Source organism: Rhinolophus hipposideros (assembly GCF_964194185.1).
Source record: "Rhinolophus hipposideros genome assembly, chromosome: 7".
Taxonomy (NCBI): Eukaryota; Metazoa; Chordata; class Mammalia; order Chiroptera; family Rhinolophidae; genus Rhinolophus; species Rhinolophus hipposideros.
In genome coordinates this window covers 53870395-53890818 of record NC_138053.1, presented here as the reverse complement: position 1 = coordinate 53890818, position 20424 = coordinate 53870395, and the positions used below count along the sequence as shown (strand labels likewise).

The 20424-nt window shown below is 39.3% G+C and overlaps 1 protein-coding gene across 3 annotated transcripts in view; it reads left to right on the top strand.

Moving 5' to 3' along the window:
* Positions 1 to 20424, top strand: part of ARHGEF28 (Rho guanine nucleotide exchange factor 28) — a 290776-nt gene that overhangs the window by 142242 nt on the left and 128110 nt on the right. For all 3 annotated transcript variants that reach the window (XM_081053984.1, XM_081053985.1, XM_081053983.1), the window contains 2 exons: positions 9444 to 9505; positions 10074 to 10134. In XM_081053984.1, coding sequence (XP_080910110.1) covers positions 9444 to 9505; positions 10074 to 10134 — 123 coding nt within the window. The remainder of the gene's footprint in view (positions 1 to 9443; positions 9506 to 10073; positions 10135 to 20424) is intronic.

Here is a 20424-nt window from a genome sequence, read left to right as displayed (position 1 = left end):
TTTTTGTACATTTGGAGGACATATTAGAAACTATATGCACATTCCAGCAGAGGGCAGTATTCAACTAACGTGAAAATATTCAATTAGTGTTTGTCCATTCATAAGCCTGGAGGCAACTCAATTGGAAGAACAAAACATTTTGTGGAAGAGCTTGATTTTTTTTTTCTTTCCTTTAAATTCCAAAAGCAAACTTTCCCTTTGAGATCAACTAGAAGATTCTTAACAGATCATGTTTTCCTTCTAGAGCAGTGGGTCAGGGGGGAAACTCTGCGCTTGTATCTGTAGCTGCCACTGATTAAAGAACTGTAACTTTAGCCTGGAAATTTACTGTGCTGTCCTTGTTAGTGTGATAAATGGTTTTATTATTGTCTGTGAACTAATTATGTTTCCATAATTTCATGACAGTAATTGTACTGCCAAAATGATGGGAAATTATTCCAAATGAAGTAAATGGCCAAAAAGTCATCTCATTTTTATATGCTGAGATGAAGAAACTAATTCTTAGAATTTATTAATCCTCCAACTGACTCTGTTGTGTCCCTTGCCTTCTTTGTCCTTTTGTGCCCCATAATCCTACCCTAGAATTTCCTAAAGAGCACTGTACAGAACACCAGTCTTGGAAGATACTCTGACAAATATGGATTCTTTAGCCAGATATGTAGAAAATGCTGTATATGAAACCGTCCCCACCCCATGTTGGAGATTGAGAATACATTGAGTGTTTTGTGGATTCCAGTAAGTCTTGCAGTCGAGAAACCTGTTGAACCTTGTTTAACCTAACAGTTCTCTAAATTGATCACAGAAGAACATATTTTTCAGTTCTCAGCATCTCCTGCAAGTGGCCTGTGGAAGGTACTTTGGAAATGCTGTTCTCCTCATCTTTACTGATCCTGCCCTTTCTAGATTTTATTTCCTCCTTTTTTCATATCATCTTGATTCTCTCTATCCATTAGTACAGTAATGCTCACATTGGGAGGGGGGCAAGGAATTACTCATGGTCATCTTAAAAATTCAGACCACCCATGCCTTGCCACACACCTCACTTTACTTGGGGTGTTGGAGGCTGTTGTCTGTCTAGAATCTATGCAGCCATAAAACAAAGCAGAACCATTTGCAATACCACTGACCACTCTATGAATCCATTTGCTTTATTATTATTATCATTATTATTTTGTAATTAAAAAAAAATCCCTGTCTAATTTGCTAACTGTCGTAACTTTTGTGTCCCTAGTCTTTTACTTTGTTGGTGCCTCCTGATTAATTATCTTCTACATTCTCATTAACAAAGAAATAGAGAGTTGGGATGGGAACATGTGTTCCAGTCATAAAGAAGAAAGGGCAAAATCATTTCCTTCAGGGCTGAGCCAGCAGCTCCAAGCACAGGCTCAGATGGGTTTCCTCCCCATGATTCCGTGTGGAAGGCAGGAGAGGCCATAGATCCACATGCACGCCATAGTCTGGGCAGACAAACGTGAGTCCTGCAGGCTTGTTCACGTATCCATTTAATAAATTCTTATTGAGTGCCCGTTGTGTGCCAGGCACTGTTCTAGGCATTGCTGATGTAGCAGGAACCAAAAAAGCAAAGAGGAAAAACCCTGGTCTTGAGAAGTTGGTTGTCATTTAGTTTCACTCAACGTTTGTTGAGTGCCAGGTACTGCTCCTGCCTGGGGCTGCAGCTGCGAGCTGAGCAGTTTGTACATTCATGGAGCCCACATACTGGTGGTCATGGAGAGGGTTATTTCTGGGAGTCAGGAGTCAATTTTCCCCATTTCGTACGTGAGAACGTGGTAGCACAGAGAGGTCACATAACTTATCTGAGGTGACACAGCTTGCCCAGGCAGTCAGGACGCAGGCAGGTAAATTCTCTTACCCATGACACTAGAGGGTACCCACCACCCTTATGTAACAGAATATTCACCTATTGAGTCTCTGGACTGATGATCTGGGATGCTCTCCAGCGTTTGTCTGATGGGAAAGGTGCACAACTAGAATCATTGCCTTGAAGTGAGCTCTCTTCCACATGGCTGACTTGTCTCATAAAGTCCTTGTGACGGGAAATTTGTGACCCACATGCACAGACGTGTCCTGATGACGTACCAGCAACACACAGACTCTTCTAAAACCCTCAGCTCTGCCATGAGCTGGCTTCTGGGCATATGCAAGTTACTTTTCTTTTATGGAACGTAGCAGGGTGGGAGTGCCATTTAATACTTACTTCATAGTAAGGCTCACATGAAAACACACAGATAGAGCCCCTGGCCAGTATCTGACAACTGGTCAATGCTCTCTCATTATGAGTGCAAGTTATAATAAATATGTGGCTAGAGTGGCTTCGTGGTGATCATATATGTGTTGAGATACCAGGATGTAGCTCTTTGTATCACAGTGACAAGGTGAGCATATTTTTCACTTGAACATTATTTAGACGAGGGTGCGGCACTTCTCGTGTGCTTTGTGTGAAATATGAAGAGGGAGTTGCATGTTGGAGTCTCCGTATTTGAATATCTCCTATGAGATATTATTGGGAAGAAAAGAGGGCTTCTACCCATGCAGAATTTTTTCATTTTAAATACTCGTAAGTGTCATTTTAGAACTGTTGGATATGGTTTCAATGTCTTATCAAGATGTAGGTCTTTGCACCAGGATGGCTGGGACCGGAGGTGTTGGGAATTCAGGACAATATTAGGGAGGCTGTTCTGCAGGGTTGATTACTCAAGTGGTTACACAGCTCTTCACCCCAGTGAGGAATATCCATCCGAGGACTTGATCAGCATTGTTCATGTAAGAGTCAGGTATTTGGGCATGTTCAAGACAATTACAAATCATACTCAGAAAATATACTTCCCAGCCCAAGGAAGTTATTTGTAATTGTTTCTTTCATTGTACAAAGCAGCTCAGCCTTTTCTGTACTTTCTCTAGAGACTGACTCTGCCGACCCATTTTTTCTTCCTGCCCACAGGGGGGAAATATTCATCAAGGACAAAAATAAGATATCAAGCTGATATAATGCTCATTTTGTATATTATTATAATAATATTAGTATTTTCTCTCTCACACACACCAATTCTCCTCCTTGCTTCCCTTCCCCCTGTTTATCACAGAATTAAAGAATCATGGTTTGAGCTGGACAGAATCTGAGATTCCTCAGAACTCACCTAGATACAACAAATTCTATTCACGTCTGCTGTGGATGCTTTGTTCAAGCTGCATCAGATTAGCAGGCTGGGCAAAGGGAAAGGACAAACAGCAACTCAGTAGATCGACTAAGGAGTCTAAGAGAGTTGAAATAAGCTTTAGTTGAAAATACAGTGATAGAGTTTCTTTCTTGAATTAAAATAGGATCTCAGTGTGATGTCTTAGGGACATAAAGGTATTTCCAAGACAAAATTGAATCTTATTTATATCTTGGAAAGGTGACTTGCCTCATTTTATTCAAGCAATTGAGTAAATGAGGAAAATTATGTCCTGATTTTAATTTGAAATGTAATGATTTACAACTTCTGTCTAGTTGATTGTTGCAACTAAATTTTGGAGGTGAAGGTATTTTTCTTTTTATCCCCCATGAATAAATACCGCTTGAGATTTGGGGAATGGGGGAAGTACACACTGGAGATGTAAAAATAATCGATATTATAAAAACATATTAAGCGTAGTTACCATATGACTCAGCAATTACACTCCCAGATATGTACTCAAGAGAAACGAAAACAAACATCTCCATAAAAACTTGTATGCAAATGTTCATAGAAGCATTATTCATAGCAGCCAAAAAGTGGAAAAAACCCAAATGCCACCAGCTGAGGAATAGATATATAAAATGTGGTGTATCTACAAAATGGAATAGTATTTGGCATTAAAAAGGAATGAAGTACTGATATATTACAACATGATAATGAACCTTGAAAACATTATGCTAAGTGAAAGAGGCTGGTTACAAAAGACTGCCTTATGATAGCACATAGATTAGTGGTTGCCCAGGGCTAGGCAAGTGAGAGTGGGGGAGGTCGGGGAGAAAGGGGTAATGAGTGATAATGGGCACAGGGCTTCTTGTTGGGGTGATGAAAATGTTCTAAAATTGTGGCGAGGATTGCACAACTCTGAATATATTAAAAATCATTGACTTTATATTCTTGAAATGGGTGAACAACATGGTATTGAATTACATCTCAATAAAGCTGTTATAAAAATGTATATATGGGGAAGCATATATCGTAAAACATTAACAGTGGTTTTATTGATATTTTTTTCATAGTCCTTTTCAAATTTTCTTAAACAATTACTTTTCTTGGCTCAAACATAGCATCCAATAATTTTAAAAGCTATGTATTTCAAAAAAGATGTCTTAAATTCTTTCTGAAAGAATGCAGAGTACAACTATTAAAAATATGTTGTAAAAGAACACGTTTTGGAGTTGCTGGAGGGCAGGAATTTCTTCTCTCACCTGGACATCCTATCCCTGGCTGCTGATTCTGCAGCTCAGGGACCCAATCGAGATTGTTGAATTAAATGGAATGTTGGGGCTTGTGGACGAATGGGGCTCCTGTTGGCCTTTCTTTAGATAAGTGCCTCATTGTATCTCCCAGTCCATATTTATACTGGGAGGCCAAATGATTGTTCTTATTAGTATTCCCACTTTTAGGTAAAAAAAAAAAATAAATTGGCATACTGAAACAGAAGGCGAAAGGGTTATGGTAGCCTCTGAATTAAGAATGATAGTTTTTCAAATTTGTTTCCTTCACCACTTTAATTCTCTGGCAGTTGTGAATTGGACATGCACACTAAGCTAAAACATTAAAGTGATACGTGAAAGTGAAGTTGTTGTAAGTGAAACACCAATGCGTAATTGCAGAGGAAAGGGTGGATTGGGGCTTACAGAGCTGGAGGGGTGGGAGGAAGCAAAGGGGAAGGCATTCATCTGTCTGCAATCTGGCAGTTCAGAAGTGCTCATATTGCAAGTGTTTGAATTAGTAATTCAAAAAAGTAAACCACTTTCCCTTCCCTGGCCTACCTCCAGCCTGCTTAAGGATGTACCACATGTCATCAGCTATTTTGGGCCACCAGATCCAGGTGGACGATAGAAGCATTTATTCAGTACCTGTAATGTGCTAGGCACTCTGCTTGGCACTGGGGATGCTAGTGTCAGGCCAAAATCCGTTTGGACTCCGCCTTCCCAGAACTCATAGTCTATTGGGAAAAAAGCATTCAAAGACTATGAAGTACCCTAAGAGTTCCTCTGGGCATTTGTGGGGTGGGTAGAGCAAGCTGAGAGCACAATCCTTGTTTCCAGTTGTGCTTTTGATGCTTCCCTGCAAATCTAACCCAGTTGTGGACTTCACTGTGGACATTGAACCCCAGGGTAGGGATGAAACAGCAGTAGTTGTCTGGCTGGCTCTGATCATGATTGTGTTTGCCTTCTTCCTGGGGGAGGAGTCTGATGGCATGGCAAATGGTAGTTAAAGGAGAACACTGAGCATTTTCGAGGTAAGCTTTCTCTTGGCTTAAGTCTAACCTCTGTGGTCCCATTTTTCAAAAGGCTGTGCCCAGTGAGGCTTGTGCACAGAGTTGAGATCTATTAAGCTAATCTGTTTCTTAACAAGGCGCTGGTATTAATCTTACAGCTACAAGTACTTAACCCTGTTTTGAAAACCTTGTTAGCTGGTGCAGTGTCACTGGTGATCATGAATATTAGAGATTATTTCTTCCATTATAGCTTGGCAGTAAATAAATATGTTTATGAAGTTGGTAAGTCTGATTTAGAGGGGCTAATCCTTACTTCTGGGTGGGCCTTGAAGGCAAGATTAATGGACCTTTAAAACAGAATAGCTTGGAGTTACTGATATCATTATCTGCTGAAGGTTGCTATAGCAATGAGTGGTTTCATTGCCCTGTGCAGTTGGTGGTACAGTGGGTGAGTGTAAAAGGATCCTAGTAATTTAGCGGAAACTCCTGGAGCAATTTAATTCAACTCCATTAGAATGAGTACCAAATTCTCTCAAAGCTCTAAAATGTAGTTCTAGATAGACCTAGATTAATTAAAGATACATTATTTTCCTGAATTTACACCCTGTCACAAATATCTTTAATGGTTTTAGTGTAAAGGTTTTATAACTTTGTGAGTAATCTTTTAAATGATGAAGTACAAATTTTACGAAGACTTGTCTATTTTAATATAATTTGAAAATAAAACAACATTACATTTTACTCTAAGGAAAAATGTAGGCTGGCAATGTATAAAGACTAGCTTTTTGAGAGGAACAGAAAGCTGGAGTCTGAATGTATTACCAGGGCTGAGTGACACATTCTTTGTTATTGCAAGCTGGATTACCAGATGATATAGCTTTCTTCATTAGCAATCTTGAATAAAATGTGTACTATTCTTCTAAATCACTACTGTAGGTACAGGATTCTTCAGAAATGTGGAATCATCAAAATTTAAGAGCATGTGGTCTGAAATGGCTTTAAAGGACAAAATCCTATTATCCTATAATGGACAAAATAAAAATGTGTGTGCCTCTTGATGTCTGTGCAGACGTGTCTGTTGAAACTTTGGCTCTGGTTACTCTTCCCTTCTTTTTTAACATTTTGGTGATATCTTCCCCACTTACCCAATTTTTAGGGTTTGGGCATGCATGTTTCAAAACAAATGGCCTACTATGTTCCTATAATGTGGTAAACAACATAGTAGGTACTTCACATGAACTTTCTGCATCTGTGCAGTGTGAGGACTTTATTTTAATTAACTTAGTGTTTTGGACTTTGGCGCTTAAACAGCGGGCTTCTGAAGAGTGAAGTTGGCCCATTTTGGTCTTCCTGTTGCTACCCGTATTGCCCAGCAGACGGTACTCTGCTGTCACCTGGAGGCCTTGTGTGGGGTGTGCATTGAAAGGTAGGCAGGGACGGCCGGGGAACAAAGCTGGGTGTCATCTACCACCTTGTTCTTATTCCCTGTTGAGGTTAGTTGACATTGAGGCTATCACCTTTGCATTTTCCACTGTAGAGCAAATATGCACTATTAATTCAAGAGTAGTACACTACCGTAGAGTGTAAATATGTTATTGTTTTTTGTAAGGCAAATTGGAAGTTATTTTTTTTATTAGTTCCAGGTGTACAAAACAATGTAATAGTTAGACATTTACACTCCTTACAAAGTGATGACCCCTTCCCCCAATCTACTATCCCTCTGACATTGTATACAGCTGTTACAATTCCATTGACTCTATTCTCTATGCTGTATTCCACATCCTGTGACTATATATTAAATTATAGTTGACATTCAATATTATTCAGCTTCAGCTTCAGGTGTACAGGCATCTACACCGTCCATGAAATGGTTTCCCTAAAAAAGACAAGTGCCCATCTGACACCCTACAAAATCTTTACAACATTATTGATTATATTCCCCCAATTGTCTTTCATATCCCCATGGGATATTGTAGCTACCAATTTGTGCTTTCTAATCCCCTCACCTTCTCCCTCATCCCCGCCCACCTTCCATCTAGCAACCATCAGTTTTTTTCTCTTTATCTCTGGGACTATTTCTGTTTAGTTTGCTCATTTATTCTGTTCTTTAGATTCCACATATAAGTGAGATCATACGACATTTGTCATTCTCTGTCTGACTTATTTCACTTAGCAAAATGTTCTCTAGGCCCATCCAAATCTTACTAAATGGTAAGATTTCATTCTTCTTTATGGCCAAGTAATACTCCATTGTATAAATGTATCACAGTTTCTTTATCCAATTATCTATTGATGGGCATTTCGGTTGCTTCCATATCTTGGCTATTGTGAATAGTGCTGCAATAAACATAGGGGTGCGTATATTTTTTCGAATTAACATTTTGGATTTCTCTGGATAGATACCTAAGAGTGGAATTGCTGGGTCATAAGGTAGTTCCATTTCTAGTTTTTTGAGGTACCTCCATACTGTTTTCCATACTGTTTTGCACCAGTCTGCAATCCCACCATCAGTGCACAAGGGTTCCCTTTGCTCCACATCCTCACCAGCACTTGTTTGTTGATTTATTGATGATAGCCAGTCTGACCTGAATGAGGTGGTTTTTATTTTCATTTCTCCAATGATTAATAAGGTTGAGCATCTTTTCATATGACTGTTGGTTATCTGTATGTCCTCTTTAGAAAAATGTCTCTTCATGTCCTCTGCCCATTTTTTAATTGGGTTGTTTGTTTTTTTGGTGTTGAGTTGAATGAGTATTTTTTATAAATTTTGGACATTATCCCCTTATCAGATGTATCATTGTTATTGTTATGTCGCTTTTAAAAATCACATCGTGCCAGTGAGAAAGTTGATTTCTCTACTCCATCCTTGCCTTAAGGAATTAACCAAGGATTTATACTTTTTCTAAGCTAAAACACAGATGAAAACTACTGGCATTGTTGCCAGGCACTGAGAATAAATCCACTCAGAGGTTTGAGGCTTCAGGCGATTTAAATTAATAGGAGTGGCAAAGTGGAGTAGGAAATGTCTAGTTGATATACCTGCTGGGCAAACCAGTGGGGTTTCCCCAGAACTGGCATCAAGCAGGACCCTGGAGGCAGGGGAGCTGAGGGGTCCAGAGCAGGGCCTTGGGGCCCACAATGTTGTATATTAATACACATTCAAGGCAAAGATGCTTAGCTGTCTGCCCTTACTCAGGAGTCTCTAACACTATTATTTTTCCTGGACCCAAACCTACTTTTGGTGGTTATTTCAGCAACTGTGGCCCTTGTTTACCAGCAACTGGGTGTTCGGGAAGAGAACCAATCAGTCAAGGCACAGAGAAAAAATACCTCTTAAGTGAAACTTCCTGTTCATCCCAGAACATCCTGACCACTGATGTTTCCAGGAAAGGCTTTATTCAGAAAGAAGGCACCCAGCATGCCTGAGGCTTGTCAGTACTCAGCCTGCCGCTGTCTGAGGTTGGAGCTCACGGGCTGCGCTGGTGTTTTCGACTTTGAGCAATGCCTGCAGAAAGGCCAGACCTCATCTAGAATGAATTATGCTTTTTCGAAATGTATGAAATTTGTGGTATTTGAGGAAATAGACATGTGGGATTTCCTCAGGTGGATATAAGTCATGTCGTTAAAATCTGCTATTTTGAAGAGCCTTCCTTCTGAATCAAGGGCATTTATTTACTTAATGATCTTTTTTTTTTTTTTTTTCCTTTCTCAGGATTTCCTGTGAGAGCTCCTGGTCTTGTTTATATTTTGATCCATACATGTAATACCGGAGCAAGGGCAGTCAGGTTATGAGATACTCTGCTCTTCCTGAGAACTAATTTTTAAGAAGCTTAATCTAAAATCCTAGTTTCATGCAGACGGCCTTTAGGCAGTCCAATTATATTTGTCATCTAGTTTCTTTTTTACTTCCTCCTCCTCTTTTTTTTTTTTTTTTAACGAAAGCTCCTATCAGCAGATCCTGATGAGAATTATTCCTCTTGTAGAGATTAAGAACTTGGTGTCCAGCAGATCATCGCCTGAACAGGAGGAAGTGGAGTATGTAAAGGTAATGATTCCCTGTCCTGCTTTGTTCTCTGCACTTCTCTCCAGAGAAGTAGAAGTGACGATCTAGTGGTCATCATTTTTTGTTTTTTAGACCAGTAAAACCCAGGGACGTGCTCTAAGTCACATTCAGAATAACCTGCAATTCTGTTTTCCTTTATCGAATTTTGTATCTCTACTCTTTATGACCAAACCTGGCTATCTTTCTGGGTTGTAGTTGTATATGCAAGATGACTTAATACATTTTCCAAAACAAATTTGTACGTGAAGATTGATAGTCACAGGTGTTTGCCAATAATGCAATTGCTGGCATCAACTTGGGAGAGATTCTGTGAGAATGAGGTATGGATAGCTTTCAGGCATGTTTCAGCTTGGGACACATCCTTCCTTTATTTTCAGCTCTTAAATAATATTAATTAAAGACAAGACTGGTTTTCTGTTTATATGTGGTGATACATGTAACATGTCTTTACTGATGTTCTTTGACATGGTTTCTCTGGTTAAAAAAATAAGGCAACATTAATGTGCCATACAGCAATTTTAAAAAACCCACCTGACTTTGTCTTTTCCAGGGTGTAAAAAGCTTGGTGGCTCAACTGAATGAACATGAAGACCAGGACAGTCTAGATTCGGGTATGTTCCAAAACATTGCTTTCCCTTGCACTCATAGGGGCATCACAGTCCCAAGTATACAGAGGACAGGAAGAAAATATATTTTAAGATAAAATCTTCCATCTTGGGAGCCTTGTCTATTTCTTGAAACCTACCCAGATACATTTTCTTTGCAGCATCAGTTTTAATCCTCTGACTTCAGGGGTTGAGTCTCCATTTACAATCTAAAAACCAGAACAAATCAAGACAGAGCAATGACAGCTTTTCCCGAGCAGTTTTACTCTGAGCCAGCTCTGGGTTGGAACTTGTCATATGTTGTTACCTTGTTATTCCTATGAAATGGGCACTGCCAGCTTCAGTTTTAGGTGAAGTGACGCCCCACTGTTGGAGAGTGAGTGCTGGAATCGAGACCCAGCTCCCTTCCACCTGGCCCCGGAGCCCATGAGCTTACCACTCAGTGGGGGCCCCTTGGAGCTGAGCCTCTGGAAAAGACCAGAGGTTTGTCCTGGGGTGCAGGTGTTACATGGGTGCCCTTTCAAACGAACCAGGAGTCCCCTTGGCATGGTGAAGGCAGTTCCTCCCGTGGACCTGGAAATTCTCATCTGCTCACATGCATTGTAGTTCACAACTCCCTGAGAGTGCCTCCCCAAATCTCTTCCCCAGACATTTTCTAATTCTTCAGGGCTAATTCGGGCCCCAGACTGCTCTTTGGAGTTAGAGCCTGATGAAGCTATTGTGGGCCTTGCAGACACACCTCTGGGGCTATCTGCAGGTGCCTCCTGTGGGCACCTGGCTGGACTATGCAGGCCTCTGGGGCTGTAAGTGGAAAGCAAATAAGCATGAACTTTCCTAGTTGGATTCTTCAGGCTCAGCAAAGCCGAGACAGCCTACAGAGCTGGAAAGCACAAGGTGAGGCAGTCTTAGGAGCTACACACCGTGCAGTGGTGGTGGTGGTATTGGCGGTGGCGGTGAAGTGCTCAGGCTGATGTGAAATCAGGGAAAACCAAGACAATGCCCGGGGTGAGTTTAATAACAACGGTGGTGGACCTGCAGAGCCTAGTGGTCAGGACTCACTGGGGGCAGTGGAGTCTTGTTAGCACATTTGGCGGGCACACTACACAGCAGCTACAATAGTTGGGAAATCATGAAGCAGGGCGAGGGAGAGCATCCTCACGTCGGTTGGCTATAGTGCTGGTTGCTTGGCAACTAGCCAGAGGCAGTTTGCTGGGTCTCCTGGCGTGAGGTACTAGGTAATTAGACCGTACCCAGAAACTAAGACTGTACCTAGCAACGGGCACACCTTTAATATTTCTGCTCCATAAGGTGAGAGGAATAATGTACTGCTGGAAGGGCGAAGAGGAAGGAGATATGAATAGGAGGGATAACCATCTCCGTGTAGATGACTGCTGTGGGCCACTGAAACCAGGAGCGTATCAGCTGCTCCTGCATGCAGGATGTTTCGTCTACAAATTGCATCATGCTCCCAGGAATGTCAGCTTTGAAGGCTGTTTACCAAGACACATTGCTGGTGGGGGAGGAGTGCTGGGTGTTCAAAGTATGAACTAGCAGCACTATTTTAATTTTAGGCTTTACAAACTCATTCCATTCTCAAACTGGGCTACTTGCTGGGTTTACCCAGCAAGACATGTGTTCAGGAAACTGTAGTAGCCTGACTGGGGGTGGTGTCAGTAACATCACTGTGTCCAAGGAGCCTTGTAATGAAGGATCTGAGAAAGATAGATGTGTATGATGCTAATCCAGTGGTTTATGAAAGGGTCGTGAATGATTGTTCCTTGTGTTAATATTTGCTTTTTTGTTTATTTAAACTTTTTGGGTTACGGAAAGTCACCTGACTTTATGCAAAGACAATGCTAATACATTTTAAAAGAACCTTCTGAGACAGAGAGGGAGGCAGCAAGCGGTGAGCAGTAGTCAGGAGGTAAGCTGGAGTCTGGAACTGGACACAGTTTGTCTTCAAGGCCACTTCCAAACTGTTTTGTTATTTTCTATGTTCTTATATCCTGCCCAGTCTCTAAGGAAATGCTGATACATGTGCGGTCAAGGTATATGTCTTTGCTGATTTGTGTTGTTTAAAATGCTGTGATGTGAGTTTAGTATGGTCTCATAAACTATATCCGAGCTGTTTTAATAGAACTTTCTGTGATGATGGACATGTTCTATAGATGCACCATTCAATATGGTAGCCAATATGTTCATAGAACATGTGATACGTGACTAGTGTAACTGAGGAACTGATTTTTAAATTAAATAACATTTAATTTAAAATTTTTATTTAATTTTTAAATTAAAAAAAATTAATTGCACTAGAAGTTCCCGTTGTATTGTTGTTGTTAACCCATCAGAGCATCAAGAATCATATTGGCCATTAGTTTATACACTGAAAATGTTGATTGGAGGGATAATGTATCACGTGGATAATGGTTATTGAGCTCCTTCAAGCCAGTGCCCCACGGCCACCTGAGCGATCAGTGACAGCAGGATCGCATGTATGGTGAGTCCAGGAGTGGCGGCTCTGCTCTCTGTGGATGCTGTAAGGACCTGGCGTTTTCCTCAAAGGGGGAAATATCAGATGAAGAGCTGGGATCCGATCCTGAGGCTGTCACCCTGGACAGTGGGACTCCTCAGTGTACATTTCCTTTACATTCTAGGCACATAGAATGGGGGGAGAGGGTAAAGCATTTGGAGGAAATGGTAAAAAAGAAGGTAGCTGAAATGGATCAGTACAGAAATTAAGAAGGAAAACGGTCCATTTGGCTCAAGCGTCCATTCAGTCCCTCATAGAAGCATATGGAACCAAATATGACTAAGAAATAGAAGCTCAGTAATGGGCAACAGCAAATGCTATGCCAAGGAGAAGGGAAGAGAACATCCAGCAGGAACATGTAGATAACCTGTGGGAATACAGTGAGATGGCTGAGCTTTGGCTGCGCTGTTGGAATCCCAACTGCAAACAAAGATGCATAAACCATTACAGGTCAGCAAAGCTGTAAATGGCTTGATTACTTGCTCTCTTGCAAACTCTGTTTTTGAAAGGTTGAATCTGAAAAAATAAAACCATGTGCCTGGTTAGACATTAAGATTTTCAAGTAAAAGTTAAGTTCATGCCTGAGGGCTGTGAAACAAAGGTGCCAGTATCTCAGGTGAATTATAGAAGCTCCTGGAAGGTGACACTCCTGCTATCTCAGCAAGTGATATTCAAGAGTGTGAGTGCGGTTGTAGGTTGACAGCCCAGATTTAGTGACACTCATACTGAAGCTGCTTTCCCTGCAGTAATTTATCAGCCATGGCTGCATTGGACTGAAGATTATTTGAAACTTACTTAGCAAAAGCTGTATATTGTATGACTATTTGGGTGAGGAAAAGTATGAAGGATTTGGTGAAACTGACTTATTAAAACAAGAAGTGTGTGAGCCTATTTTAACTTTCCTCATCGGGGAGGGAGGTAGGGCGAGACCCTAAGGAAGGTGATAATGCCTTGGATGGCATCAGTCTTTTTGCTTGGGAAGTCCCAGTACCTTGATGCTCTGGGCGTGAAGCAGTGCCATATCTGCTGTTCCAGGTTTGGCTGGCACAAGTGCCAGAGAAGATTTTAAACATAATATTGTGCTAAGTAAGCTTTTTGAGGAAAAATTAACCTTTTAAAATTATACAAGTAATAAATGTTTACAGTTGAAAAATTAGAAATTTTATAACGAGTAGAAAAAAAAAATCCTTGCAATTTTCCCACTCCAAAGCAGCTACTATTAAATTTTGGTATGTTTCCAACCAGTGTTTTCCGCATGCATCTATTGTTTACACAGTTGTAATCATGCAAACAATAGAATTTTTTGTCCTGCTTTATTCATGTGACATTATATACCATAAGGAAGCTCCATTTTAGAAGGTAGCTTAAAACAATTCTGTACATCTTTCTACAAAAATATATGGATTATTTTTCTAAGAAGAAAGGGAAAATGTCATAGAGTCTCCTCACAAGTGTATTTATTGGCCAGAAAAAAAAAACCCTCCTATTTAAAGTATTTATTATTTGATTTTACAGAGTGGCCAAGTTGTCAGTATGTGCTGAGACTCGAATCCCAATTATTCTGTAACACTTTGGGTCACTTCATTGCTATTATTGTTTGTTACTTATATGTGATATGAGAAAAAGAAGGCATCTTAGTGGGTGTTGGGACTGGGAGGGTGGGCACGAGGGAGACAGATGAACCAAAGCAGGGTGTGGAAGGAAACCTGATTTGATACCCCCAAACCCATCCAGACCAGTCGGGAAGAGAAGGAAGCAGAAACAAACAGAAACAAACAGCAAGAAGCGAGGTGTTTCAGATTGTTCAATCTAGATGACACAGGCTTCTGTGATTATAGACAAGACCAAAAAGGAGAAACAAGGATCCCACACAGGAAACTTAAGAAAACATCAGCAAAGGGAAACTGGAAGGAAATTATTGGAAGATCCAAAGGAACAGCCCCTCTAGAAGAGAATGTTGAGTGTAGCACAAACCTCTTTTCCCCAGATCTCCATTTGTGGGTCTGTCTGGGAGAGGTCCAGGCAGTTAATAATGCTAGTTTGGCCGACCACCGAGTAAGTAGGATTAATTAGGTTAATTTTTCTTTCTTTTTCTTTCTTTCTTTTTAATTTCTTTCTTATGTTAACTGACAGTTTGGAAATGGAATTAGTGCTATTAAACTATACAAGCTTATAAAACAAGCTGTTTGTTTTTTAAGTTGTTTGTGAAAATTAAGTTTTGGGGATGGTTGCCAAGTGTGGAATCTTAAGATGTAGGACCCAGGTTAGTGGAAGCTGGCCCTCTGTTGGTGATTATTTGATAACACCTGTGTACCTATGTTGAGATCTCAAGAATGTTACATGAAACATGAAAGAAAAAAGAAAACAAGGGAGACAGACAGAGAAACTTAGCAGAGCTTTTACTCTTCTGAAAAATAAGTTTTCAAGCCTAATTTTTGGCAGATCTCTCTCTATGCCCCAGGCTACAGAAGTTTCTGTGGATTCTTTTTTCTTTTCAATTTTTTTGGGGGTCATCTCTGTACCGCAAACCAAAGCTTACCAGTGATTTGATTTTGAAATAAAGAGGCCGGGGATGGACATATATCCCAAGAAGACCACTGGGAATGCAAAGTTATTTGTAAAAATTCTGACTCAAATTTTATTCCTTTTGTTCACGTCAGTGAAATTTTCTTACTGCAGTTGTTGAGGTTTAAAAAAAAATTTTTTTTGGTAGAAGAAATTGCTGACTTACTGGAATTCTGCTAAGTGGTGTAAGCTCAACTTGGTTCTCTTATCACGAATGTCCTGCCTTTTATATTTAAGGCTTCATTGTTTGGATAAAATTCTCTTTGTGGGATGTGAGTAAAGCATTTTTGTTAAATTAGACAATTGGAGTATTTATTGGCAGGCTTTTATCCCATAAACGAAAAGAAAGAATTTGGGGATTTTAAGGTTAATGTATACTATAGACTAGGACACATGAAATTAAAGCCTTACTGGAAGTATATAGTCTATCATATTGTTGTCTTTCTGATATAAAAAAAAAGCTGTATTAAATTATAATTCCCAAGTATGGGAGGCAATGATGGGTCTAATGGTCTGCCTAATGTTTGCTCACCAAGGTTTTTTTTTTTTTAAAAAAAGAAAAATGAAAGTGAGTTAAGATTATGAGTTGCTAATCTAAGTACTCAGTGATCCTATGGTTCTAAACTCTTCCAAGTTTTAATTCCAATGGAATTACCTTGGAGCTCTAACAATACTGAAGCCTAGATTCACCCCTAGAGAAGTCTGATTTAATTGATCTGGAGTGCAGCGTGTGCTTCAAGAGTTCTAAAAGCGCCCCAGGTGATTTTCAGGTGGGGTCAAGGTTGAGAGCCATGGACATAGTTCCTTCAGGGAACTCTGCTCTGCTGAAATCATCCCTGACTCACTAGGTTTTCCATGTTTTTGGAATTGGGGAGATGTGGTTTTCCTTTTATCTCAATAGGCTATAAACAAATAATGGAAGCCAATTTGTATTAGGTTTGCAGACTTTTAATGATTGTCACCATCAATATCATCATAGATCTGTGGGAAATGTGAAAACTTTGGGGGAAAAAATGGTTGGGAAAATTTCCCAACTACTCGAACCTCAGTGAGATGGTTGATTTGAGGTACACAAATTAGGCTGAAGGGAGTTGGGTTTACAATAATGTCGTAAGAACATTACGACGCTCCCTGATGTTTTTGGCATTACTACCTGTAGTAGAATCTAAATCGCCCTTTTCGTTTCACAAACCAGTTAATCTATGAAATGTAATTAAAAGAGGAGAAAGAATAGCAGGTTTTTCTCTGAACTCTAACTTTTTCATTCTCTAAAATAAAATCCTCAACTCCAAACAAACCTGCTTAGTGAATAAAGTCCATAGGTTCCATCCCAAAAGATTCTATTTTGATGTTTAAATCAAAGGACTAGCTTATAAATTTCAAACAAGTATAACATTTTAAGGAAGCTACAACTAATTTATGAAACATGAAAAATATGAAATGTATTCGAGAAATAGCATTTATAAAATTTTTATATGGAAAGTTAAAATTCCACCCAGAGATTTCTTCCCTTTTGCTTAATGAAAGAATTGCCCTCACAGAGGAATCATTGGACTGTGGGCTTGATTGCAGTGTAAATGTGTTTATGTGTGTTTAGACTTGCTTTTTACTGAGTACCAGTGGTTAATCCCTTGAAAGGGACTTTAGGGCAATTAAGATTCTGGTTAGCTTTAATGCCAGGGAGCACAAGATCCAACAATTTATTGGGACAATTTGTTTTAACTTTTAGAGTGGCTAATTTAGAAGGTATTTTTATGAAACATGGCCCCTTCAGGCATGAGCAAGAAAGCAATCAGAGGGGTGGCCGGTTAGCTCAGTTGGTTACAGTGTGGTGCTAATAACACCAAGGTTGTCGGTCCTCGCATGGGCCACTGTGAGCTGTGCCCTCCTTAAAAAAGAAAGAAAGGAAGGAAGGAAGGAAGGAAGGAAGGAAGGAAGGAAGGAAGGAAGGAAGGAAGGAAGGAAGGAAGGAGGGAGGGAAGGAGGGAAGGGAGGGAGGGAGGGAGGGAGGGAGGGAAGGAAGGAAGGAAGGAAGGAAGGAAGGAAGGAAGGAAGGAAGGTAGGAAGGAAGGAAGGAAAGAAAGAAAATAATCAGAATTTATTCTTCACTATAGGAAATCCTACGGAAGAATATGTGTAGCTAAAGTATAAAGAAGTGAAGCAATCAGAGTTTGAATAGGAGTCCCAGCAGTAAATAATCTGTTGTTTCTTTATAATATTTAAAAACAAACAAAAATTAGAATAAAGAGTGAAGTTAAAGGTATCTAGAACTTGAAAAGGAAACTTCAAGCAAACTAGTTGGGCTTCCTCCATGTTCTTGAGATTTGTGTGCCAAGAGGGTTTCTGCTGATATGAGGTAGACTTACCTGGCCACTGGTGGTACATAGGGGGTGGGATGGTGCAAACTGCAGTAACTTTGGAAATGAGTAGAGTCTGTAAGAATAACGGCAAAGGATACTATACCTAAGCACTGTCCTCTAGGTGATAAAGTTGTTTCCCACAGGCGTCCAGGTTAACAATTCTGATACCACAATAAATGTGTACTGCAAATGAACAATTAAGTAAATGGATTACGGATAGTAGGTGCCAGGTTCCTCATTCTTGGAGTGGGAGTTTATAGATAAGCAAGGGGAGGAGGCTAGAATGATTCATGTGCTAATGAACTAGAGTTGTAGACATCAGTATATCAGTATGTACTCATGACTAGTTAATATAGACACACGTGGTTGCATAGAGAAATATTTCTAGATATATGTAGATATATGTGTATACACATAAGTTAGGACACACACACACACACACACACACACACACACACACACACACATTTCCTTGCCCTGTTAGTTAGTTAAGAGGACCTAAAAGTAACAACACTCCAGCAGCATATACGAGATGTGTAACCCTTTATTTAAAACTGGGAGTATCTGTTACATTTTGTGTGCATTTTAGCTTCAGAACTGTGGAATTGATAGTTCAGAGTTGATGTTAATATGATTTAAATTCTTTGCTCATTTTATACCTAATACTTAACTTATTTACATGTGAATGACCATTTAAAAGTCTATAGAACAAGTTGAACTTTGAATATTAAAATGGATAAAATAAGTTCGTGAATACTTTCATGGCATGTAAGAAACTTTTGGGGCAGATTTGGGAAAATTGGAATTGGAACACTATCAGAATAAACAAAATATAATTTTTAAAATTTAATTAAATTTATTGGGGTGACAGTGGTTAGTAAAATTACATAGGTTTCAAGTGTACAATTCTATAATACATCATCTATATATCACATTGTGTGTTCACCACCCAGAATCAGTTCTCCTTCCATCTAAAATGTAATTGTAGATATTGCTCTCACTAAGTGTTTCGGCTTTTCCTACTTCAATTAATTTTTTTCTTCTTAGACTATAACAAGATACGTTCCTACCCCTCCACCCTTTCTCTGTCCACTTATGGTTCATATCCTTGCTTCTCCTACCTCCAGGGCTCTTCACATTCACTATCCACAGCTGCTTCTCCAAGATAAATTAAATATTCCTCATAATTTATTGTTTAAAAAAACAGCCAATTTGTGTGAATTCTTTCCTTTCCAGTCATTCCCAGGAACTTAATGTTTAACATAAAATGAGGTTCACCAGTGATCTTTTCTTTTCTTAAGAGAATCATCTTAAGTAGAACTGATATCTATAGCAATATGAAATACTGGTGGAAGTTCTACAATATAATTCTTTAATATGTTGCTTCAGCTAGAAAGCTATTAGTTTCCTGTCCTGAAGTGTTTGGGGTACTTCCTTTTTATACTACATGTGGAGATAGCATAATATGAGTAATGCTGCCTTGTTTGGATTTCTAGATCATATCTATTTTTTTTCCTTAGACAATAGGATGATATAAGGAGGAATATTGGAACTTCTGAAGGGGTGTGCAGGTTTTGTTTTTTTTTTAAATAAAGTTAATAGAGGTAGATGAGAAATAGAAAATAAACTTTCTTACCTTTAAAATAAGGTGATATTATTAAGGGTGGCATCCTAGAATTCCAATTTATGACAACAGTGGTTGCACTATGATTCCAATTCATGTCTAATATATGTGAATGCAATTTTATGGGCTCTGTTAAAAAAATAAATGGGGAGGTAAGGAAAAAATAATTATTTAAACCTCGGTGGCTCCATTCATGTTTGCACGCTGTGAGTAGAGTATCCCTGAGTAAGTGCTGAAGCGTGGATGTGCTGTTCCCACTTGCTTCTCAGTGTGAGCATATCTTACCTCATGGACATGAGCCATGCTTTCTAAAATCCTCATTTTTGCGTAACATGACCTCTCAAAGACAGCCATTTCACCTGGTGCCCGACCAGAGTAATGGTGTTTTCCAGTGAACAACAACTTGTGTTGAATTTAGATGACATGGTGCCCTTCTAAGGGATTTTTGAGGAAGATTTGCACCATCTCTGATTTTCACCTAATGCTAGAACATGAGGCTACAGAGACTTGTTACTGAGAGACTTGGTGCTGAAGGTACCCAGCATAGTATTTTCCTGGCATTAGGCATCTTGCCTCCTTTTGTCTGTATTTTTAATGAACTTTTCCCAAGAATGGCGTCTAGCTGTGTTAAAACCTGTGGGCTCTGGTGGTCAAACCAGGAGTAGAGAAAAAAAACAAATCTTCCTTCTCCTCTTTCTGCCTGGTATGATTTTTTTTTTTTTTTTTTGGAACTGCTTTGCTTTGTCTCAGTTTTGAAAAGCTGTTACTTCTGAGGGAAAACTAAGAATAATACTTCAGTGGCTATAATGTATTATAGAAGAGAAATATAATGAAAGGGAAATTTACACTTAATATTTAAACTAAAACTTACTGGAAACCTATGTTAAGTTGTTTACTATTATCTCACTTAATCCTCAAAAACCTTTGAAGTACAGATGTTATGATTCCATTTTATATGAAACAACTGAGGATCAGAAAGTATGAGTGATTTGATTAGGACCACCAGGCAAGTAAGTGACAGAGCCACTGTTTGAGCCCAGATATATATATATATACATATATATATATATATATATATGTATATATATATATATACTCATATATATGTATGTATATATATATACGTACATATATACATATATATATGTACGTATATATAAAAAAGAAAAGAAAATACATGGGTTTTCGGAGCCAGATATATCTATATATATATATAT